This window comes from Hemiscyllium ocellatum, chromosome 5, assembly GCF_020745735.1.
Source record: "Hemiscyllium ocellatum isolate sHemOce1 chromosome 5, sHemOce1.pat.X.cur, whole genome shotgun sequence".
NCBI lineage: Eukaryota > Metazoa > Chordata > Chondrichthyes > Orectolobiformes > Hemiscylliidae > Hemiscyllium > Hemiscyllium ocellatum.
The window spans coordinates 39,365,004-39,390,268 of NC_083405.1; the positions used below are offsets into that span (position 1 = coordinate 39,365,004).

General features: G+C 38.6%; 1 protein-coding gene across 9 annotated transcripts in view; it reads right to left on the minus strand.

The window, feature by feature from the left end:
• The window catches only part of LOC132815671 (alpha-1,6-mannosylglycoprotein 6-beta-N-acetylglucosaminyltransferase A-like), a 91,995-nt gene that overhangs the window by 34,285 nt on the left and 32,445 nt on the right, over positions 1–25,265 (minus strand). For all 9 annotated transcript variants that reach the window (XM_060824697.1, XM_060824692.1, XM_060824690.1 and 6 more), the window contains 6 exons: positions 24,631–24,695; positions 19,137–19,226; positions 15,243–15,314; positions 9,600–9,761; positions 5,197–5,366; positions 1,669–1,803 (listed from right to left, as the gene is read on the minus strand). In XM_060824697.1, the coding sequence (XP_060680680.1) occupies positions 1,669–1,803; positions 5,197–5,366; positions 9,600–9,761; positions 15,243–15,314; positions 19,137–19,226; positions 24,631–24,695 (694 nt within the window). The remainder of the gene's footprint in view (positions 1–1,668; positions 1,804–5,196; positions 5,367–9,599; positions 9,762–15,242; positions 15,315–19,136; positions 19,227–24,630; positions 24,696–25,265) is intronic.

Sequence of the window (25,265 nt, forward strand, 5' to 3'; positions counted from 1 at the left end):
TTCACAGAATATATTTTTAAATACATTATTCCCTATTCTCCATAATTGTTCCAAAGTTCTTGATCTCTTTAGTTGATCAGACAGATCAGCAACCTGCATCGTTTGCCCTTTCATTACTGCTTTAATGTATGGCGTGTGCGAAAGAAAAGCCTGAAAATATCATTTTGCTGCTTCCTCTATAAAGCGAAGTACTTCAAAGCCACATGACGATGTATGAGGCAAAAGTCTTCAGGAGCAGAAACACCAACTATTCTTTTACTCTCTAAGTGAAGGTTAACCATAATAAGCCTAGATAAATTCCACAACACAATCAATTTGCCATACAAGAAAATGGAATTTCGGTTTTTTTCTTATCCAACCAAAATTAACTTTCCTTATATGAATGTTTTCGTGAGGTACAGCCAGTGAAGCTTCAACATCAAATTCACCCTTGCTTGGTCATGCTAAGAGGTGATTTCATTGCCAAGTAATATGTTCTCATTAAAGTTAATTGACCTGAAACATGAACGTATTCTCTTTTTTCCTGTTGCCTGATCTGTGTTTTCCACAATTTTCTGTTTCTATTACAACTTTCCAGCATTCCCAACATTTTGCTTCAAATGCAGGTACTATGATACTTGCAGAGTCAGAGTCATGCAGTAAGGAAACAGACCTTTGTTCCCAAACTAAAGTAGTCCCACCAGATTGCCTAAATCTTGCCTAATCATGAACTTATCCAACTATCTTTTAAACGCAACTGTACATACATCCATCACTTTCACTGGAAATTCATTCCACAAATGAACCATTCTCATGTCCTTTTTAAATCTTTTTCCTGTCACCTTAAAAAATATGCACCCTAGTTTTGAACTCCCCCACCTAAGGGAAAAGGCACTTGTTTTTCACTTACCTACGCCGTTTATGACTTCATAAACCTCTATAAGGTCATTCTGCAACCTCCTGTGCTTCAGTGGAAAAAAAACAACCAGCCTTTCCAGTCTATTTTAGATCTCAAACCCTGCATTCCTGGCAACATCCTGGTGAATCTTTTCTGACTCTCTCCAATTTAATAATATCCTTCCTATAGCAGGGCAGCCAGAACTGCACAGTACTCCAGAAGAGGCATCAGCAATGTCCTGCATATCCTTAACAGTACAACCCAACTATTATACTCAAAGGTCTGAGTAATGAAGGCAAGCATGCTGAATGCCTTCTTAACTCTGTCTACTCTGTCTGCAAATTTCAAAGAATTACAGACAGAGTAGGCCCCTATAGGGCCTTCTGTTCCACGACAGCGCCCTACTGTTCACTGTACAAGTCTTATCCTTGTTTGCATTGTCAAAATATAATATCTCACATCTATCCAAATTAAACTCCCTCTGCCATTCCTCAGTCCATTGACCCAATTGATTGAGATCTTCTTGTAATATTAGATAACCTTCTTCACTGTCCACTATACCACTAATTTTGGTGTCATCTGCAAATTTACTAACCATGTCTCCTAAGTGAATGGCTAGTAAACCCGAGGTATTGTGAAAACGAGACTTCCAACTAATCCAGGAAATAATATAAAACTGCTTAATTTTGACTCAGTGCACTGTAACTTTAAGTGTGAAGATTAACCATAAGGTAGAATATGTTGTTTTCTGTCATGCAATTAACAGAAGCATAAGGATGGTACAGTCTTACCGATAGTGGGTGAAAGATCCTCCTAGTACAGTTTGTAGTTGTTTTAACCCAACGATATCAATGTATATTAGGTCCAGTAGCTTTGGTCCTCTGATTGGACATCCATCTTTATTTCCAGTCAAAATGCTCAAGTAACTAACGCAAATTAAGTAAAAATACTGTTACATTTGGCAGATGGGAGATGTTAAACATTGTATCATTTGAATTAACTTGCAGGTTCTACATACATTTGCAATGCCTTTATTATCCAAGGTACCTGAAATCTTATTCTTTATGAAAATGTGCCCATGAAGTCAAAATCCACTGTGGGAAAATTGCTTGTATAGCAGATGACAAAGTGGGAATACTGTACTGGGTAGGTACTCAAATTGGCAGATTGTAACTAGTGGTGTCCCACAAGGATTGGTGTTAGGGCCTCTGTTATAGACATTATTGATAACTTGGATAATGGTATATACCCAAATTTGCTGATGATGTGAAGTTAGGCAGCATTGTAGACAGTGTAGATGATAGCATAAAATTATAATGGGATATTGATAGACTAAGCGAATGGACAAAATTACAGCAGTCAATATAAGGAAGTGAGAGGTTCTCCATTTTGGGCCAAGAAAGGAAAGATCGGGGTACTTTCTCGATGGTATTTTGTTAAATACAGTAGCTGTACAAAAAAGCTTGGGGTTCAGGGGCACTTACTTCTAGGAAACATGCAAAAAGATTGCAGGGCGTTACCTAAACTGTGAAGAGCTCAGCTTTGTCAATACATACATAATGAGTAACAAAACGGCAGCTCAGTGGTTAGCACTGCTGCCTCACGACACCAAGGATCCAGGTTCAATTCCGGCCTCAGGTGTCTGTCTGTTTGAAGTTTACACATTCTCCCCTTGTCTGTGCGGGTTTCCTCCCATAGTCCAAAGATGTGCAGGTTAGGTGAATTGGCCATGCTAAAGTTCTCAAAGTGCTAAGGAATGTGTAGGTTAGGTGCATAAGTCATGGGCAAATGTTAGGTCTGGGTGGGTTATTCTTAAGAGAGTCAATGTGGACTTGTTGAGCCTAATAGCCTGTTTCCACACTGTAGGGATTCTATGAAAAAGTGAGGGGCTGAATTTTAAGATGGTGAGAAATGCATATTGCTCATTTCACCCTCACTTGCCATTATAGAAGCCTATTTTAAACTGACTTTCTAAAAAAAAGGGCTTCCCAAAGTGATAACACAATGTGAGTGAAAGTGCACAGAAATGAGCAGAAAGTGGCACTTCCCTGCCAGAGAGAGGAATTGCTGCCCTTAATCTGCCAATCAGATTAGCCAGCAACTCCAGCAGTAGCAGAACCCGGTAATGGGTCATCGAGGGACTGCAAGGAAGTACTGCAATGGACCTCAAATTAATGTAAATACTAGGCTTTCAGTGCAGAAGAGAGATCAGGCATCCTTAGGACAGACATTAAGGAGCTGGAGGGGGACTGGATTTGGACATCAAGCAGGGACTCAAAGAAGGAATTGTATCATCTTGGTGTGTGCTCCCAACCACACACAGCACACCCAACTTTCCTTCCAGCAATATGTCAGCAGCCAAATATTCGGAACAGCTGATTTGTTGGCAAGTTCAATTACTTGTTAGTCATATGTATCAAAAGGGGAGAGAGTTGCTTATTCTGGGGACCTGGGCAGGAATGGGTGGGAAGGCAGTGAACAAACCACTGATCACACTTTACATGTAAAATCAGTTCCCAGGAGATCACTGGGTTGAAACAGTTTCCCATCAACTTCATAACACTTTGGAGGAATAACATACAAGACAGATATTCTTAAAAATATATAGTTATGCAAATCCATAATAAAAAGGTTTTGGAGAAAAGGTGTGAGAAGATGCATCATAAACAAATTTTAGATAAGTTACAAAACAGATTTTGTCCTAAGTCATTAAGAAAAGTAGTGTGATAATGCTGCTCCTTTAACAAGCTTACGTTATCCTTGGCTTTTTTTTTAAACAGCAAGGTCATAAACGACACAGACTTAGAAAAATCCAGGTTTGAAGGGTTTAGGCCAGTTTGATGATAGCTAACAGATACTACCCAACCGATGCTACCTCAGGCAAAAGACTTTCAAGTTTAAAAAAAAATCACTTGTACAATGAAACGGGAGCGGCCAGTTTTCCAGCTCAGCTCTTCTCTGGCTTGGTTAGTCACTGAAAGCAGTCAGACAGTTGTGAAGCTGCTGGACCCAAAGAAACAGGTCCATGCTGAATCTCTCTCTCTCTCTGACTTCTCTCCTTTAAGACCCTGTGTTTGATTTTACCTTTCGTGTCAATGGATGTTTAAGGGGATTATTGGAAGTATTGGGAACAGCATCATTAATTTGGGATAGCCTGTTGTGTTTTCGGTTAGGTTGTTATTCTGAATTCTGTTCTCTTTTGTTTGTGTTTCATTCTGTAATATTGTAAATAAATTCTGTTTTGTTTAAAACACAATGTTTGACCATCTGTATCCCTTCTAGAATGTCCACTAGTAAAGTTAGGGTCTGGGATATTTGTTGAAATGTTTTGAGGAGGTCTGGCATGGTCCATAACATGAGCATAACATTTTCTCTTCAATAAATGGAAGGTTAACATTGAGGCCACTTACTTTCCCATACTATTGATCTACTTAATGTGTCAGTCATGTGTAGTGTATTATTTTCTATATTTCAATGGTCCACCATCTGCTACAACATTTACATTGCTGCAAGATCATGACAGTCATCAGAAAACATTTGAATGACAATTGGTTCAGTTGGATACAACTGAACAAGTTTCCATTGTCAGGAAGGTGCCAGTGTAGTAGCTATTCTTGAACAACTGGTTCTGGAAGCAGTTTTCTCTGAGACATGAGTTTTCAACACTAGTTGAGATGTTGTCAGTGCATATCACCTCACACTGAGAACAATGCACTCATCTGCTTCTAAATGTCACTTTATCCATCCAATAAATAATATACAGTATCAATATATATACTGCACATTTACACATTCATAAGTAAACATTAAGTGTTTGTGTAACATACTCAGAATGAAGGGATAACCCTTTACAACTGAGATGAGGAGGAATTGTTTCAGCCAGAGGATGGTTAATCCGTGGCCCATGAGGCCCATGAGTGTATTTAAGTCAGAGATTGATAGTTTCTTGTTTGGTGAGCGGATCCAGAGTTATGGGGAGAAGGAAAGAGAATGGGGTTGAAAAATGCATCAGCCACGATCAAATGGCACAGCAGACTCGATGAGCCGAATGGCCTAATTCTGCTTCTATATCTAATTATCTAGTTTCAGTTATATTCCATATTTAGTTTCACTACTTTTGCATTTATATAAAGAAATTGTTTCTACTTTAGTTTTTGCTGTTAGCATTCATTACATTGTTATTTATAGTACAACAATTTTAAGTAGCAATTGTACTCAATTGAAATATGCCAGCATTTCAGCAATCCTTTTATCAGCTCCTAATATTATTTTTTGCCAGATATTTAGGAAAAGTGTGTGTCTTGTTCAGTATAGCTTACCCTTTCAATTCATTTACTGATGTAGAAAGCATCAGGTTGTGACCTAATAAATACACTGAGGCAATGAGATCACTCCATTGTACCAATTCCCCAAGTGGGCCTCCTTTAAAGGCATTTTCGGCTATTTTAAATCCTGACTCCTTTGTCAAAAGACCTAAATGAAGTAAAATCTAACAATAAAGAGAAAAGATTAGTTTTTGTTTTCATCATTTTGTATGAAATCAACTTTTAAAGCATCATTGACATGGTTATTAAACACTCTAATTTTAGGTTTGATACGTGCAATTAGCCTTTATTTCTGTGAAATCTGTACTAACTGAATTCACACTTCTTTGACAGTTGAATTAATTCCAGACTAAATTGAGACACTTTAGAAAACTCCAGATCAAGAAAATGAGCCTGATGCATTTCCAACAGTTATAAAATAATTGGAAGTTTTCATTATACACAATATAAATCAAGTGGGACACAGAAGTGAAATTCAGAGACAGCACAATCTATAAATGCATTATTTGTGACTGAATTTGAAAGGTAGTCCACTTTAAAATAAAGAATAATACTGTTTAAAGCACACCAGTCTAGTTGTTAAGTGGACCCTGTGAAATTCCATTAGCTCTGTTATTGTATTTTGCTTATACTTGACTTTAATTGAGCATCTCTAACAGCTCAATGTAAAAGTGCGTGTAATGCACTGAAATACCTTGGCAGAAAAGGTCTTATTTAACAAGTAGGGACCATTTATTATTTATTCCTGGTTACCAAACAGTGATTTCTGCTATAAAATAAGTTTGTAAATGGGCAATAACCACATAAGATACAACTGAGATAAAGCCGAAAACACTGTTTGATTGAAGGGTCTGCTGAAACTAACCGTTTAGGCTCAAGAAAGAGTAGTTGGGCAAGGTAATGGTGGTTTGCTACCATCGTTTGAATTATATCCTTCTGACGTATGGAGTTTTAGAGGAGAAATAGAGAAGAAAGTTAGTAGGGAAAAATATTTTACTTCTCTTAGTACAATAGCTTTGCTGTTCATTGTGACCATTCCTCTCTAACAAAAGTGGAGACATAATCGTTGGGTAGAATTTTGCAAACTTAGCTCCTGCAAGAAAGGCAAGAACACTTGTAGGTTAGGATACAGATTTACTAATTGGCGAGTTTAGCCACAACAACTTCCCCAAGCCACAACATTAAAATGTGGCTTCTGAGATCGATTAAGGAAGCAAGCGGGAAATGTCATTTCCGATAAAGGAAGGATTCCGAATTAAAGGGACTGCAACTTGTGTTCCACACACTCACCAGCTCTTGGGTGTTTGAGACTGCAGTAAACATGGGAACTGGAGCCCTAGGAAGGCTTTCCTTCGGGGTCTCTCTTATCTGGAGGTTCTGCTGTGAGATCAGAGGGGCTGCAGTGAAGTGAGCTCTCACAGGGATGGGGAAATGATGACAACCTTAGGAACCAAGCAGGTAGGTGGACCTAAGTTCATGTGGGATGATCCATCCAACCTAGAGACAGGATACAAAATTATCCTGGAACTCAAGAAGGTGGGCAAGTTGAATGCCATGACATCTTCAGTAAACTATGACTTTCCCAGGATTGTTCATACAAAGCAAAAACTCTAAAATTGAAGTGATTTCACTACTTGAAATTTGAATTTTATTTCTGGAGCATTAAGAAGAGTTAAGTGTTGAAGCACTTTCAATAGTCTCACTAACATTTATTTTAGCAGCTAAGGAACTCTTGCTTTCTGCAAAGAAAATCATGTAGACATTTAGACTTTTAAGCTCATTTTTGAGATATTGGTGGAAATGGCCTACAAATCGATCTAAAATTGAGATTAATGGAGTTCACTGTTATTCATGCATGAACACTACAGCAACTTTAGACAAAGGCAGTCATGTTGTCAAATTTGGAAATCCAGAAGTTGAAGTCTGAGTTTCATCACGCCAATCAACCCCACTATTATATTTGCAAACTGACAGCTTGCATTATTCCTCATCAGACAATGCTTGAATGGCGTGAAGCTGATATCTGTGGATAGTAGATATGAAGTCAACTTGCCAGAGAATGCTAAATCTTATCTATTTCAGTACAAGTCTCCTTTTAGTGATGTGATGTGTGTTCATTACTGCTGGTTGACCTCTCTGATACATCTGCATAAATGATAACTGGTAAAAACATCTGTACTAACTACACATTACCAGCAAAATCACAATATAAAGTTTGTTCTAACAAAATATTCAAATATGTAATATATCATCTTTAATTGGCATTTGTTGGATTTAGCTGAAACAGGTCTAAGGCCAAAACGTACAACCATAACTAGGAAACTATAGTTGAAACTATAACATTGTTCTCAACATCAACAATTTGTATTTATATAGCACGCTTAATGTAGTAAACGATTTCAAGTTACTCCAGTGGAAAACCATCAAGCAAAAATGGTAACAAACTGCATAGGAAATAATGCTGGAGATTCAAAGGAGGGTCTTAAAGGAGGAAAGAGAGAGGAGAGGGTTAAGGAGTTCCAAAGCTTAGGGCATTGGCAGCTGAAGCATGGTTATCAATGGTTGGAGCAATTAAGATCACAAAGGCTCAAAGGCTAGAATATGATTAAATATCTTGGATTGTAGGTGTGGTGAAGATGACACGGTTAAAGACGGTGAGGCAATAGAAGGATTTAACAATAGATTCAAATTTTAAAATCAAGCTTTTGCTTAACCAGTGGCCTAATTCATGATGATCGGTGAACATGATTAGGACATAGGCAGTAGAATTTTGAACAACTTCACGTTTAGAGATCATGCAGGATGTTAGGATTGGTAAGGATTGTGTAGGTCGGAGGTGGAAAGTATTTGGATGAGCATTTCAGCAACAGATGAACTGAGACAGAGATGGAATTAGGCAGTGTACACGTGGAAAAGGTGGCCTTAGTGATGGCACATATGTAGTTAAAGTTCATGCCAAGGTCCAGCATCAAGATTGTGAAAGTATTTTTATTCAGCCTCACAGTTGTCAGAGAAGACGACAAAGTTAAAGTCAAAATACTGTGGATGCTGGAAATTTAAAACAACACACCAAAATGGTGGAGAAATTCAGTTCTAGTAACATCTGTAGAGAAAGAAACAGCATGAAATGTTTTGAGTCTGATATGGCTCTTTAGGATGATAGTTCAAGAACAAAGTTTTTGATAGAGATCAAAGACAATGGCTTCTGTTTTTTTCAGCATTTCATTGGGAAATATTTGGAAGGCCCAGAGCTACTGTTCAATTGCAGAATAACAGTAAGTTTAGGAATAGAGCATATTCATAAAGCTCAAAACCTTGTCAATAACAGACATCATAAATACGACCAATTAAGTAATTGTAGGTCATGGTTTTCATGATTTTGCGTGATGGAAAGGCAAGCAATTATTCTCTGGTTCCAATAACTTGACAACATGTAAAATGTTCTCCACTGCTATATCATCTGATAAATACAAGATTGAAAGTTGCCACAAAAGGAGTGGACTTGCATAGAAAAATATTTCATGAAACACTACCTCAGGGCATGCAGCAAATGAGGAAACCCCAACTGAAAACTCATGGGGGCTTACAAAATACAAATTACAAAAATAGAATGCTATTAAATTGTGATATTGTTCATTTGTCTCCTCCAAAATATATCCCATGTTTATCACAGCACGTTTCCACGATCTCTATTCTGGTTAAGAATGAGAGAGGATGAAATTACCTTTGTCATATTTATCTCACACTAGTCCTGCAATATTTCTAGTTTAACTGACATTTACTAGGTTTTGGCCTCACAACAACTAAAATCTAAAGCTTATATTTATGTGTTTGAACAACACAGCCATAATTGTTGCATCTCTAACCTCCTCCAAAGCTTCAATCTCACTGTCTCCAAACTTTTCTGTGTCTCTAGTATCTCCACCCAATTTCTCCACCATTGACCGCCACATTTTTGAATTCTCTTCCTGAACCTTCCACCTTCATCTTCTCCTTTAATTAAATTCTATGTCTTCCACTTCTCCCATTAATTTGGTTTAGTATTCATTTCTGTACAGTACTAGGATACATTGTTCCATGTTCACCAGGTGAACATGTATATAAATTTACATTTACACACACATTAAAATTTGCATAAATGCACATTGTATACTCCTACGTTCTAAAACAACTCTATTAAAAGTATCTGGAATGAAACTGTATAGTCACTTCATCAAATGTATGCTTTTTACCACTTTAAAAAAATGTTGCTCACTATAGAAAAAAAATCAGATTTTTAGATGCATATGCAAGTGCAGTTGTATGTTAACCAAACTATCTCATAGGAAATAACTTGTCGAAGTGCTTTTTTCAGAAACAAAAAAGAAATTTAAGGTAACGTATTTTCAATGCTATACCTTTTTTTTTGGTCGATTTTCTAACTTCCGTTTCTTTGCCAATGCTTTCATATCCATGATCCAGTTCTCTTTCATCCTTTCTATTCTTAGTTTTATCCACGTGAGCTCTTTACGTTCAGCCAGCATTTCCAGCAAACCATCGAGACTGGTTGCAACCTCGGCCTAACAATAATGGAGTAATAGTGATTCTGAACATCAAACAGAAAATAATGCAACAATGGAAGAAAAAGTACTCTCTCAGATAAAGTACATATGACTGTAATAAAGAGCACTGTTATGACCAGATTCAAACAAGGGTCTCTAACAGTTGTTCAGCTCAAATCATCCAACCCTGGCAACATCTTTGAAAATCTTTTCTGAACCCGTTCATGTTTCATAACATCATTCCTATAGGAGGGAGACCAGAACAGTTCCAGACAGAATACTGAAAATTCCAGGTGAGGATAGATGAACTGGCTCAGAATCATAGAGATGTTCAGCATGGGAACAGACGTTTGGTACAACTGATCCATGCCAACCAGATATCCTAACCTAATCGAGTTCCATTTGCGAGCACTTGGCCCGTTTCCCTCTAAACCCATCCTCTTCGCATTCCCATCCAGATGCCTTTTAAATGCTGTAATTGTACGAGCATTCACCACTGCCTCTGGCAGCTCATTCCTTACATGCACCACCGTATGAAAAAGTTGCCCTTTAAGTCCCTTTTAAATCTTCCCCTCTCACCCTAAACCTATATTCTCTAGCTCTAGACTCCCTAATCTGGAGAAAACATCTTGTCTCTCTACTCTACTCACGCCCCTCATAATTTTATACAGCACTATAAGATCACCCCTCAGCCTCCAACTCTCAAGGGAAAACAGCCCCAGGTTATTCACCCTCTGCCTATATCGCAATCCTCCAACCCTTGTTTTTTATTCATCTTTGTAAATGTTTTCTGAACCCTTTCATGTTCCATAACATCCTTCCGATGGGAGGGAGACCAGAATTGCATACAATACTCCAACAGTGGCCTAACCAATATCCCCTACAACTGCAACATGACCGCCCAACTCCTATACTCAATGCTCTGACTATTAAAGGAAAGCATATCAAATGCTTCTTCACTATCCTATCTACCTGTTTGTCCACTTTCAAGGAAATATGAACACCGAATCCAAGTTCTCGTTGGCTCTTCTTTATTCACATGATCCCTCAGTTAGATATAAAAAGATTAATTTAAAACTTTGTGGATTCTTTCTCCCATACCCAATTAACTCACACTTTAAAAATATTAAACTAATTAATTACAAAAAAATTAATAATGTGGTGCACACAGACACAGATTAGAATTAAGTGGGGAGTCCAAAAAGATAAAAACTAAAAGCTTTACAGATCAATGTCTGAATTGTTCACAAATTTGTTAGAGTTCTTTGATGAAACGACCAGGAAGGTTGACGAGAGCAGAGCGGCAGACATAATCCATGTGGATTTCACGAAGGCCTTTGATACGGTTCCACATGGTAGTCTGCTCTGGAAGGTTAGATCGCTTGGAATCCAGATCAAACTGGCAAAGTGGATACAAAATTGACTTGATGGTTGGTTGCTGAGGGTAATTGTGGAAAGATGTTTGTCGGACTGGAGGCATGTGACTAGTGGAGTGCCTCAGGGGTCAGTGCTGGGCCCATTACAATCTATATCAATGATTTGGATGAGAATGTACAAAGCATGATTACTAAGTTTGCAGATGACAGTAAAATAGGCGTTATCATGGACAGTGAGAAACATTATCAGAAATTGCAGCAGGACTTTGATCAGCTGGAGAAGTAGGCAAAGAAATGGCAGATGGAATTCAATGTAGATAAGTGCGAGATCTTGCATTTTGGAAAATCAAATCAAGGTAGGAGTTTCATGGAGAATGGTAGTGCCCGAAGGAGTGTAGTGCGACAAAGGGATATTGGAGTTCAGCTGCATGATTCTTTTAAAGTGGAGGTACAGATAGACAGGGCAGTAAAGAAAGCTTTTGGCACACTGGCCTTCATCAGTCAGGACATTGAGTACAGAAGTTGGGAAGTTATGTTGCAGGTACACAGGACGTTGGTGAGGCTGCACTTGGAGCATTGTGTTCAGTTTTGGTCACTTTGTTATAGGAAAGATTTTAAACTGGAAAGAGTGCAGAAGAAATTGACAAGTATGTTGCCAGGATTCAGGTCCAGAATAGTCTGGGTTACAGGGAGAGGTTGGACAAACTAGAACTTGTTTCTTTAGAGCATAGCAGACTGAAGTGGGGGGGGGGGGGGGTTAGTTATAGAAGTGTGCAAGATCATAAGGGGCATAGTTAGGGTGAATGCACTCAGTCTTTTTCCCAGGGTTGGGGAATAAAGGCCTAGAGGGCTTCAGGATAAGGTTAGAGGGGAAAGAATAAAAGGGAACTGGAGGGCAACTTTTGTTTTACAGAGAGTGGTACACATGCGGAATGAGCTGCTAGCAGATGTGGTTAAGGTGGATATAGTAACAACATTTAAAAGGCATTTAGATGAATACATGGAAAGGAATGGTTCAGAAGAAAATGGGTCAAGTACAGGGAAATGGAGGTAGTGTTGATGGACATCTTGGTAGACATGAACCAGTTTGGGCTCTGTGCTATAGGACTCTATGACTAAGAGTGAATAGCTGAACATTGCAGCTACTGTGGTAGAGATTACTGTTGGCATTGACGTTGGCAGTTGACCAATCAGCTGTATAATCCTCGGATTTGCAAACGAGTTGAAAGTCTATAGTTCAACTCGTTTTAACTGTCACTAAATTCCAGTATTCAGGGTGAGAGAGATTCATTTCATTTTTCCATTTTAGTTTGTGTAGCTATCTCACCTCTATCATTCAGAAGTAAGAGATCTTTACCTTCACTGTAGGAATGACTAAGGCGTAGTTTCTTGACTGCCACTTTTGTAGCACAGTAGCATTTGAATTTAGGCTGGTATACCATGAAAACGCTCAGTCCCACTAGCACACTCTGACCAGTGGTCATAATACTTCCACTGCATGACAAATGAAATTAGATTCATTCCTATTTCATTACAAAGGGTGAAAATGAATTAAATATGTAACAACACAACATATACCTTCATTCTCTAAGTCTTAGCCAACGTTATCTTTTCATTTCTAATGAGGTCACTAAATTATGGATAAAGCATCTGCAATCACATTTGATTTCTTGGCAAAGTGAGTAATTTTGAGGTGATATGGCTGAAAGAACGAACTGTAATGCAATAAGCTGGCATTCTGGGTCCTAACCTTTTCAGCAAAGTTAACGGTTTGTGGCCAGTATAGATGGTCTCTCTGTACCCATTTCTAATAGTTACATCAAATATTTCAGAGCCAGTAATTAGCTAAGGGTTTCCTTCTCTACTGTGGAACATAATCTTTGATATTTGTTCTTTTTTGGCAAAGTGCTTGATTGGTCTCTCCATTCCAGATTTCTCTTTCTGGAGGAGAACAGCCCCCATCCTCATGTCACTCGTACTGATTGAATTGACAGCTTGTTTAAAGTTTGGAACTGCAAGTACAACCTTGCATGTTAAAATGGCCCTCAGTTTTTTGAAAGCAATTTGGCATACCTTGGTTCATGCAACCTTTGCTTTTAACTGGAACAGGTTTCTTAGAGGCACAGCTACTATTCTGAAGTTTGACAACTTCTCAGGAGAACAGTGGTTAGCACTGCTGCCTCACAGCGCCTGTAGACCCGGGTTCAATTCCCGACTCAGGCGACTGACTGTGTGGAGTTTGCACGTTCTCCCTGTGTCTGCGTGGGTTTCCTCCGGGTGCTCCGGTTTCCTCCCACAGTCCAAAGATGTGCGGGTCAGGTGAATTGGCCAAGCTAAATTGCCCGTAGTGTTAGGTTAGGGGTATGGGTGGGTTGCGCTTCGGTGGACTTGTTGGGCCGAAGGGCCTGTTTCCACACTGTAAGTCTAAGTCTAAACTCTCACATTCCCAAAAAAAAACTCTTTCCTGTTTTGTTGCAGGAAGGGGTAACTGTAATATAGCTTCTGCCTTTGTAGCTCTCATTTTTGACCCACTACGTATCCTAGAAAGGTCACTTGGGCCTTAAACTCCCTCTTTGAGAGACTGACCATTAGGTCAGCTGACTGTATTTTCCAGAGAAGACTTCCAGTTGTTCTAAGCATGTTTCCTATATGTTGCTGTACACTGAGAGGTCATCTAGGTACACTACAAAATTACATAAACCCGTCACTATCTGGTTCATTGGCCTTTCAAATTGGAGAATCCCTACAGTGTGAAAAACAGGCTCTTTGGCCCAATAAGTCCACACCGACCCTCCGAAGAGTAACCTACCCAGACCCATTCCTGTATATTTACCCCTGACTAATTTCGCACACCATGGGCAATTTAGCCTGGCCAATTCACCTAACCTGCACATCTTTGGATTTTGGGAGGAAACCCACACAGACACACAGAGAACGTGCAAACTCCACACAGACAGTCACCGGAGGCTGGAATCAAACCCAGGTCCCTGGCGCTGTAAGGCAGCAGTGCTAACTACTGAACTATTTTGGAGTTCAAACAGCATGACTCAACACAGGCAGAAATTTCCTTTGGATGGGCTACCAGGGATTTTGTTAGTTTCCCCTGAGTAAATCTATCTTGGTAATGTACTTGACCTTACTGACCCTGTCCATGCAATTTTCCAGTTGCAGTATCAGGTAGGAGTCAATTCTGGTCATTTTTTGGCCTTAAGAAACTGTCCAACTTGGGCACATACACAAATAGCTGCAATTTCCATTGCTAGGCTCTGTTAGTTGGCATTCCAGCACATAGTTGATCACTCCTGGACATGGGTCAGCGTTTCAGAGAATACCAACAGAGATTTTACCTTACAGGAGAGGCCTCTCCTGCATCCATATTATGGAGAGCTAGGGTGGAGCAACCAAACTTGTCTCTGCAAATGCCTTTAAATACAGTAAATAGCCACATTAGGTGTGCTTGCTGCTCTGCAACTAGGTCAGTATGTAAGAAGTCTAAGCTCGATGGTATTTTGATACGGGTTAGTTAGGTGAAAGGTATTCAATGTGGTTATGGGCACTTAAGGTAGAAACAACTTTTTAAAAAGTCAGAAATATTTAAGGAAAATTACTGCAGATGCTAGAATTTGTACTCAACACAATAAATGCTGGAAATCACAGTAGGTCAGGCAACACCTGTGGACAGAGAGCAAGCTAACATTTTGAATCATGATAATTTTTCATCAGGTGGGTGGCAGCAAGTCTTAGTTTTTGCTAATTCTGCTATCTTTGCTTTGATGGAGAGCTCTCCAATGTGGCAAAAGTACATGTCCAAGTTTAATTTCAGTCTCTTATCAATGAAAGGTATAGAGTTGGTAGGGAACAGAGTTTGGAGCATAGATCATCAAAAATGGCTTTAGTTTCCCCAATTCCACAACATTTACAAACATCTCTGTAAGAATAAAAATTTCAAGATGTGTTTATTGTATTTAAAGAAAGACTGATAGAAAGCATAAGAATATCTTGTGGATTGTATAATGTGCTTTAAATAACGTATGTATATTTGAATTAAAATTACAAAAACTATTGCTTCTGATAGTTTATTTCTAAAAACATTTAAAATGTATTAATGATTCAACTCTCTTACCTTGGGTTTTAAGGCATCATTATTAGCAACCTCATTTATTCTTACGGGAAGCATAGGGCAGAAATTCTCAATCTAAAGAAATATAGACAATTAATATATCACATTAAAATTGAACAATATAACAGAACGAGAGATAGATTTTGTATTTTTTTTTAAAACTTGGAGTAAAATCTGTATCTTTAACTCTTTCACTCAAACTAATTGTTTGGAATATACGAAAGCCCTAAATGGCTGACTCTTCAATTTAATTTATTTTGCAGTGGGTGTGCCTGACTTTTGTCATGCTCCTTCAACCACAGATGAATTCATCCGATATTTTTCGAAATGGCGAATTCTTGTTCATTTCTAAGTTATCGGTAATGGCATAATTCCAATTTCCAATGGATGTAGAACTATCCTTTTAAATTTTTGTTTATCCTTGCAGTTTACAGTAAAAGTAGTACCATGCTCAGTAGGTCATCACTGCACGTTTATCACTCTGTTCTATGAGAGGTCCTACCTATCAGCTGAAGAGCTCTCAGTCTTTACAACTCTCTTCCACTTTGTCCACATCAGTAGTTTCATGAACAACAGTGAAAAAAAAATCTAATATTTCTATAATTTCTAATGATGACAGAACTACACAATTCAATATTTACAGCTTAATATGAACTTTGGCTTTGCTTTCAATTATTTCATGCTTTCATGAAAAGGAATGACCCACACCAACTAACGTGCTATTGTGCTCAAAGTCACTCACTGGCAATATAGCAAGTTTATCAGGAAGAAAAACTTCCGTGTGTTATCTTTAAGGTCAATGTTAGCAGTTAAGGCATTGAACAACAGATAGCCCATTTCTGAGCCTCTTGGAAGAATGAGGGCTTCTCTGGTTATCTTCTGAAATGAAGCTAGAAGTTAGCAATTCTGGGAAAGAGGGTTGTAAATTTACGGTTTAAAATGAATGACAATTTGGCATTTGCCAAATATTATTAAATCATTTGCTTGAACTCTCGTATTGCACATCCTGTTTCATGTGCTATTCAGTGTGCAGCACGGTCAGAACTCAATCTTGTCTATTACCAAAACAAAAAAAAATAATGCATTGTTTTTCATTTTGTTCATAAGTAGTGAAATGGACAATACTGGTTTGAATGTTAAGATTAGATTAGAAGAGTAACCCAACCATACCTATTTCCCTTTGACTAATCTATCACTATGGGCAATTTAGCATGGCAAATTCACCTGATCTTTGGACTGTGGGAGGAAACCGGAGCACCAGAGGAAACCCACGCAGACACGTGGAGAATGTACAAACCCCTTACAGACATTAACCGAGGCTGGAATCGAACCTGGGATCCTGGTGCTGTGCGGCAGCAGTATATGGTCTGATATATTTCCAATTACCTTATGTGATAGAGTATACTTCTTGAAAATTTGATCTCAGCTGGAGGGGCAGTGTTAAATTTGACTTCAATGATTCTAAACATGGGAAAAGATTGAATTAGCTTTTGGCATAGAATTGACATGGGGAACAGAGTTTGGAGCACTGATCATCAAAAATGGCTTTAGTTTCTCCAATTCCACAACATTCACAAACATCACGCTAAGAATAAAAATTTCAAGATGTGTTTACTGTATTTAAAGTATGTATTTATGTATGCAACTATGTCTGCGTTGAGGATGAGCAAAGAAACAATCATATTTAGTTGTGATTTTAGAATGCAGTATGGAGACATGTTTCAGTAGTAAAGAAAAAGACAAAGCATGGTAAGAAAAAGAGGAAAAACAACATTTCATTTATTAATATTTGAAAGTACCTTAATTACATGAAATTAAATCCTATAACAAATGATTTAAGTACAAGCAATATATTAGTACTGGATGCACTTTCTCAAAATTCTCTAGATACTAGAATGGCCCCACAGATTGGAAGTCAGCAAATGTAATTCCTCTATCCAAGATAGTAGGAAGAAAACAGGGAACTGTGTGTATCAGTTACCAACATCGATCATCTGGATAATTCTTGAGTTTCTTATTAAGAAAGTGGCAACAACATGACTCTATAACATATTTAGAAAATCATAGCACAATCAAAATCAACATGGTTTTATAGAAAGAAACTAATGTCTGTCAAATTTACTTGAATTTCTTTATGATGCAAGCAGCAGTGTGGACAAAGGGAATCAGTAAATGTAGTATACTTGAATTTCCAAAAGATGCTACACACTGCTCATTGAGTTGGAGGAAATGTACTAACACATATAGGGGATTGATTAGTGAATAAGGAGCGGAATACAGACAAATGGTACATTTTTACATTAGTAGGTTATGTCTAGGGCCACAGCTGCTGTACTTACACCCAATGCTAATGAATTAGACAAACAGACTAAAAGTAATCTAAAAGTAAGAGACTAAAAGAACTAACTAGAAATACAAAGCTCGATGGGAATGAAATCTGTGAGGAGGACACAGCAATACTGCAGAAAGTATTTGCAAAGGTTAAGTGATTGAGCTATGTGACAGCAGACAAGTTATTTTGTAGGAGGTGCAATCTTATTCAATTTGATAGTAAGAATAAAAAGATTGTATTCTTTAAAACATGAAACTTGTAAATGCTGATGTTCAGAGAGACTTGGGTGTATCTGTATAAATACATCCAGTTAGCATGCTGGCAAAGTGAGCAATTATGAAAGCATTTAGTATGTTGGCCTTTACTTTCAGGAGAGTGAAGATTTGGAATAAAAAAGTCCTCTGAGATTGTATAAGGCTTTGGCAAGGCCACTCTCGGAATACTGTGTTCAGTTTCAACCTCCACACTGAAGGAAAGATATGCTTGTATTCCCACACTGCAGCAATGAGATCGCTTGCTTCCTGATCAGATTGCTTCCCAATCACAATAAATTGCACTGGTACCATGTCAAGTTTAGGTGAAGGAAAGGTGATTTCATTGAAGAATACAAGATTTTGAAGGGGATTTACACTGAGAAATTGTTCCCCTGGCTGAAGAGTGACTGGGGCAGTCTAAGGACATGATGACTATAATTTAGGACTGACATTTTAAAATAAAATTTCTAAACTCAAAGGGTTGTGAATCTTCGGGATTCTCTACCTCAGAGTTGTGGAGGTTTCATCGTTATTGCAATTATGGATGAGACACAGATTTTTTTTCTCTCGTGGAATCAAAGGAAAGGCAAGAAAGTGGTGTTTATGCTGATAATCAACCAGGTTTGTATTGCATGGTGGGGCAGGCTAAACAGGCCTTATGATCTACTCCTGCTCATATTTCTAACATTAAGTTCACCAAGAGTACATGTTCATTATATTTGAATAGGAGATCACTATGCATTGCTTGAACTTTTTAAAAAATGACAATATGGTAAAACAAAGAAGGTTAACACAAGTGACATAATAAATATGCATAATACAGTGAATATAAAGTAGCAAACCAATTAAAAAGGCAATAGTTCATACTTTGCTGAATTTTGCAAACCTGAAAACTAAAGTCTTGCTGCAACTCAGTGAATTTATTAGATGCACTTCTTTTTATGCCTTAAGTCTACAGCTCACCTTTTGTGGTGTAGAAATAAAGAAAAAAAATGACAGGCTCCTTCATCATTGACAATTCTATGATGCTATTTATTTAAATTTAGCCTTGTTTCTAATGCGTGAAATAATATTCACTGGAATCAATGTCAGTAGCCTCAATCTTTTTTCCCCAAAGTAGAATGCATGGGAAAACTATAATGATATTGCATTAACTGACAAGACTCACTATCAGTTATTGAAAATTGAATGTTTTAGGAATTTGAGAGAAAAAAAATCACATTGCTCATAGGTAAGTCACACATTTGCGCCTGCACTGCATGTAACCTGAGACATTAGACAATTTTAAAAATGGAAGTAAAAATAACATACCTCACTGAGATACACAATAAATGAACATACAGTTCCATTGACACCATAGTTTGCATAGCAAGGTTCAGATTTCCACATCTCTTGCATCCACTTGAGCAAATATAAAGTGAGAAGACATTATAATCGCAAGTGCTCAGTATTAAGATGATTTATTACATTCATGTTTGCTAATATGAAAAGAATCCTATACATTAGCATCATTAGAAAAAGGACAGAAATATAAAAATACATTCTAACATCTTACAAATATTCATCTTAAAACTTGGTTTCCATTCAGCTTTTTATCTTTTCTCCTTCAAATACAGTTACTCAGATTTTGGCGCTTTGTCCTACAGCTTTTAGATGATCCTTAAAAAAGGTCCATTTGAATCCGTTTTTATAGTCAACCATTGCTCTGACATTAACTCCTGCTTATTTACTAATGATTTGTTATTAATAAATCCATGCCCATCATTACTTGTTTGAATCCCTTCAATTTAGTCCCAGCATCATGACCAACCTGATCAAAGTCGACATTGAGAGAGAATGTACGGCTTTTTCTGTGGATCATTCCATCATTTCCCTTCATTTATTTCTATGTTTACTTTGCGTTACAAACTTGATGATACCATCCTGCTCCATCACGTGTCTGATATGTGACATTGCACGTACAGGGTTACTTCCTATTTATCCTAAATCAGCATATCTGCCATGCCTCAGAGTTCTACCTTTGACCCTTTTCTATTCCTAAACTACATGTTTCCCCTTGGTGATATTTTAATGAAGCTGAAAATGTGTTGCTGGTTAAAGCGCAGCAGGTCAGGCAGCATTCAAGGAACAGAAAATTCAATGTTTCGGGCACAAGCCCTTCATCAGGATTCCTGATGAAGGGCTTGTGCCCGAAACGTCAAATTTCCTGTTCCTTGGATGCTGCCTGACCTGCTGTGCTTTAACCAGCAACACATTTTCAGCTCTGATCTCCAGCATCTGCAGGCCTCACTTTTTACTCGATATTTTAATGAAGCATACAACCAGTTTTCTTGCGTATGCCAACGGACACCATGGTACTTTTTTTTTACTATCCCTCTTAAATTGATGACTTGTCTTCCTGATTTTAAAACACAATTGTATCTGCATGGAGCGAAATTTAAGAGATGAGAATAGTGACTTCCCTTGATAACAAAGCAATATTTGACTGACTGTGGAACCAAGGTTTTCCAGTAAAGTATTAGACAATTGGGATGAGGTAAAAATTTTCCACCAGACATTGGTTGTGATTGTTAGAAGTCTTAGAATATTGCTGTAAAGTTTCTTGGAGCAGTGCCCCAAACTCAAGCATCTTGAGCAGCTTCATCATGATGTCAGAAGTGGGGGTCATAGAGTGATAGAGATGTACAGCATGGAAACAGACCCTTCCGGTCCAACCCATCCATGCCGACCAGATATCCCAACCCAATCTAGTCCCACCTGCCAACACCCAGCCCATATCCCTCCAAACCCTTCCTATTCATACACCCATCCAAATGCCTCTTAAAATGTTGCAATTGTACCAGCCTCCACCACTATAAGGTCACCCCTCGGCCTGTGATACGCCAGGGAAAACAGCCCCAGCCTGTTCAGCCTCTCCCTATAGCTCAAATCCTCCAACTCTGGTAACATCCTTGTAAATCTTTTCTGAACCCTTTCTAGTTTCACAACATCTTTCCGATAGGAAGGAAACCAGAACTGCATGCAATATTCCAACAGAGGACTAACCAAATGTCCTGTACAGCCGCAACATGACCTCCCAATTCCTGTACTCAATACTCTGACCGATAAAAGAAAGCATACCAAATGCTTTCTTCACTATCCTATCGACCTGCAACTCCAATTTCAAGGAGCTATGAACCTGTACTCCAAGGTCTCTTTGTTCAGCAACACTCCCTAGGACCTTACCATTAAGTGTATAAGTCCTGCTAAAATTTGCTTTCCCAAAAGCACCTCGCATTTATCTGAATTAAACTCCATCTGCCACTTCTAAGCCCATTGGCCCATCTGATCAAGATTTGCTGTAATCGGAGGTAAACTTCTTTGCTGTCCACTACACCTCCGATTTTGATGTCATCTGCAAACTTACTGACTGTACCTCTTACGTTCACATCCAAATCATTTATGTAAATGGCAAAAAGTAGAGGACCCAGCACCGATCCTTGTGGCACACCGCTGGTCACAGGCCTCAATGTCTGAAAAACAACCCTCCACCACCACCCTCGGTCTTCTATCTGTGACCCAGTTCTGTATCCAAGTGGTTAGTTCTCCCTGTATTCTGTGACATCTAACCATGCTAATCAGTCTCCCATGGGGAACTTTGTTGAATGTGTTACTGAAGTCCATATAGATCACATCTACTGCTCTGCCCCCATCAATCTTCTTTGTTACTTCTTCGAAATACTCAACCAAGTTTATGAGACATGATTTCCCACGCACAAAGCCATGTTGACTATCCCTAATCAGTCCTTGCTTTTCCAAATACATGTACATTCTGTCCCTCAGGATTCCCTCCAACAACTTGCCCACCACCACTGGCTCACTGGTCTATAGTTCTCTGGCTTGTCCTTACCACCCTTCTTAAACAGTGGCACCACATTAGTCAATCTCCAGTCTTCCGACACTTCACCTGTGACTATTGATGACACAAATATCTCAGCAAGAGGTCCAGCAATCACTTCTCTAGCTTCCCACAGAGTCCTAGGGTACACTTGATCAGGTCCTGGGGATTTATCCACCTTTATGCATTTCAAGACATCCAGCACTTAATCCTTGGTAATATGGACGTTTTGCAAGGTGTCACCATCTATTACCCTACAGTCTATATCTTCCATATCCTTTTCCACAGTAAATACTGATGCAAAATACTCGTTTAGTATCTCCCCCATTTTCTGCGGATCCACACAAAGACGGCCTTGCTGATCGTTGAAGGGCCCTATTCTCTCACTAGTTACCCTTTTGTCCTCAATGTATTTGTAAAAACCCTTTGGGTTCTCCTTAATTCTATTTGCCAAAGCTATCTCATATCCCTTTTTGCCCTCCTGATTTCCCTCTTAAGTATACTCCTACTGCCTTTATACTCTTCTAAGGATTCACTCAATCGATCCTGTTTATACCGGACATATGCTTGCTTTTTTTTTTCTTAACCAAACCCTCAATTTCTTTAGTCATCCAGCATTCCCTATACCTATCAACCTTTCTTTTCACCCTAACAGGAATATACTTTCTCTGGATCCTCGTTATCTCACTCCTGAAGGCTTCCCATTTTCCACCCATCCCTTCACCTGCGAACATCTGCCCTCAATCAGCATTCGAAAGTTCTTGCCTATACTATTAAAATTGGCCTTTCTCAAATTTAGAACTTCAACTTTTAGATCTGGTCTATCCTTTTCCATCATTGTTTTAAATCTAATAGAATTATGGTCGCTAGCCCCAGTGTTCTCCCCACTGTTACCTCAGTCACCTGCCCTGCCTTATTTCCCAAGAATAGGTCAAAGTTTGCACACTCTATAGTCGGTGCATCCACATACTGAATCAGAAAATTTTCTTCTACACACTTAACATATTCCTCTCCATCTAAACCCTGAAATACTATGGCAGTCCCAGTCTATGTTTGGAAAGTTAACATCCCCTACCATACTCACCCTATTATTCTTACAGATAGCTGAGATCTACTTACAAGTTTGTTTCTCAATTTCCCTCTGACTATTAGGAGGTCTATAATATAATTCCAGTAAGATGATCATCCCTTTCTTATTTCTCAGTTCCACCTAAATAACTTCCCTCAATGTATTTCCAGGAATATCCTCCCTCAGCACAACTTTCTATTGATTAATTATTGCAATGTTCAAAATCCACCTGGATAATGAAGCTATTTACACATGCAAGACAGACAGACCTGGACAACATACAGGCTTGGACTGATAATGAGCAGGTAGCTTTCATGCCACACAAATACCAGGAGATTTTCTCCATCTGTATTACTAATACAGCCTAACCACCTTATGACATTCAATAGCACTTCCATCAACAAGATTTCAAAGGAAACCACTGACCTAAACACAATAGGATCAGTTACATGGTTACAAGAGCTCAGAGGTGAGAAATTCTATGACCTCTCAAAGCCTGTTCAAAACCTATTAGGCACAAGTAGGAGTGGGATGAAATACTCTGCACATCTTTGGATGAGTGCAGTTGTATAGCATTTAAGGAGCAAGATGCCATCTAGGACACAGCAGCCCATTTGACTGGCATCCATCCACCACTGTGGCATTAGTGTGTACCATACAGAAGACGTACCATAATAACTCAAAGTTCCTTTGGCAACAGCTCCAAAACCACTGTCACCTGGAGGAGAAAGGGCATTCATGACATGAAAACACCACCTTCAACTTCCCCTCCAAATCAACACCATCCTGGCCTGAAATGTTCCCACATCATGACTGGATTAAGATTCTGGGCTTCCTTACCTTTCATAACATCGTTGAGGACATAATTCACTTCACAAACTGCAGTAGTTCAAGAAGAAAGCTCACCCCACATTCTCAAGATCAACTAGGGGTACTAACAGTACTGTTGGCACATTTCAAAAGTAAACAATAAAAAAAATGAAAAAAAAGCAGAGATCTCAATTTTACCAACTAATAAATCACAGCATTAATGGTCTCATTGGATCTTGACTTATGCTTGTTAGTTCAGTCCTGTCTGACTTTTGCTGGAGTCTCATTGATGACCTAATTTGCATTTGTAAACATCCCCACAGACATTAATTTGACTATGTTGATCAAACTTGACCTTGTCAAGGGTTCTGTCCCCAAAACTGCTCCATCATATTATTTACTCCACCTTTAAATCCATACTTAAAATCATCAGGCATTGACAACACCTTTGGCAACCAGTGATTGGTATTTTATGTGTCTGTTTGAACAGAATGGTCGCAGGAACAAAATTAGTTTCTCTATGTACTGTACAAGACTGTTTGGGCAATCAATATTTAAAAAAATAAAGATGTATTTGAGATACACACTTTTTTCTCATCATTCCTCAGGTTCATCAAAGCCACTAAACAATGGTTGACAAGATGGTCTTCCCACTCCCTGGCTGATGCCATCTATTTGAGGTTGGTGATCACTTAACATAAATCAAAACTATCTCACACCAGATAAGAACCTCCAAGATTGAGTTTTGCTTTTCAGTACATGTACTCAACCTTTAAATTGTTGCAAAACAATGATTGCAAAGACACCAGATGCTGTCCAGTAGTTTTGCCCATATGAACATTCATAAGATCTTCATCAGGGAATACCGACAGCTTATTCACCCTTGAAAGAAACTACGATCATGAAAGTTTTTTTTAAAAGTATCACTGACCTACATGCTAATACCACCTCAAAAAACTTGTAACAAACATTTAAGGAACGGTTAAGTTTTTGTTTTAAAAATCAACCTTAATTACTAAGATTCAGAAAGAAAAGGTTTATTTCCTCACCTTAAGTTTCTCTTCACAATGTGGAAAACCATCTACTGACGTTAAACCACACAAAGCTGAAAGTTCTGTAATGATATAAAGTTTGGTTAGGCAAATGACAAATTATAAGGCAGGAAGCAATTATCTGAATTATGTAGAGGGACATGAGTTAATCAATTGTGTGAAGGGACAAGTGAATGGATCGAGGGGCATATTTTGGTTGTGACGATTGAAGTATCATTGGTAAGTGGATGGTATGGTGTGGGTTAGCAACAAAAGATTGCAGCATATCTTTACGAGAAGCACAGGAGGAGCTGGATACAGGGTGTAGGTTGGCACTAAGGTTGCGAGGGGCCAATTGGTAAGATAGGAATTGACAAGTATAGAGCATGGGAAGTAGGTGGGAGTAGTGAGGAATGTGGGCCATTTTATTTTACCTTTTTCTTTAGTGCTGCAACAAAGTCTGGAGCACCAAAGGTGGCCTTTTTCTAAGGCTGCCTCACAACCAGCAGCCCTTAAATGCCTTCCTGATCGACAGCTATGACTTTCATAAAACCTGTCCACCTATCCCTAACTCCGTCCAAACAAAATCTGAAGTTTTGGGGCACTTTTTCCTAGGTCTGGTTTGTGGACCTGCAAGTTATCCCAACTTGGGA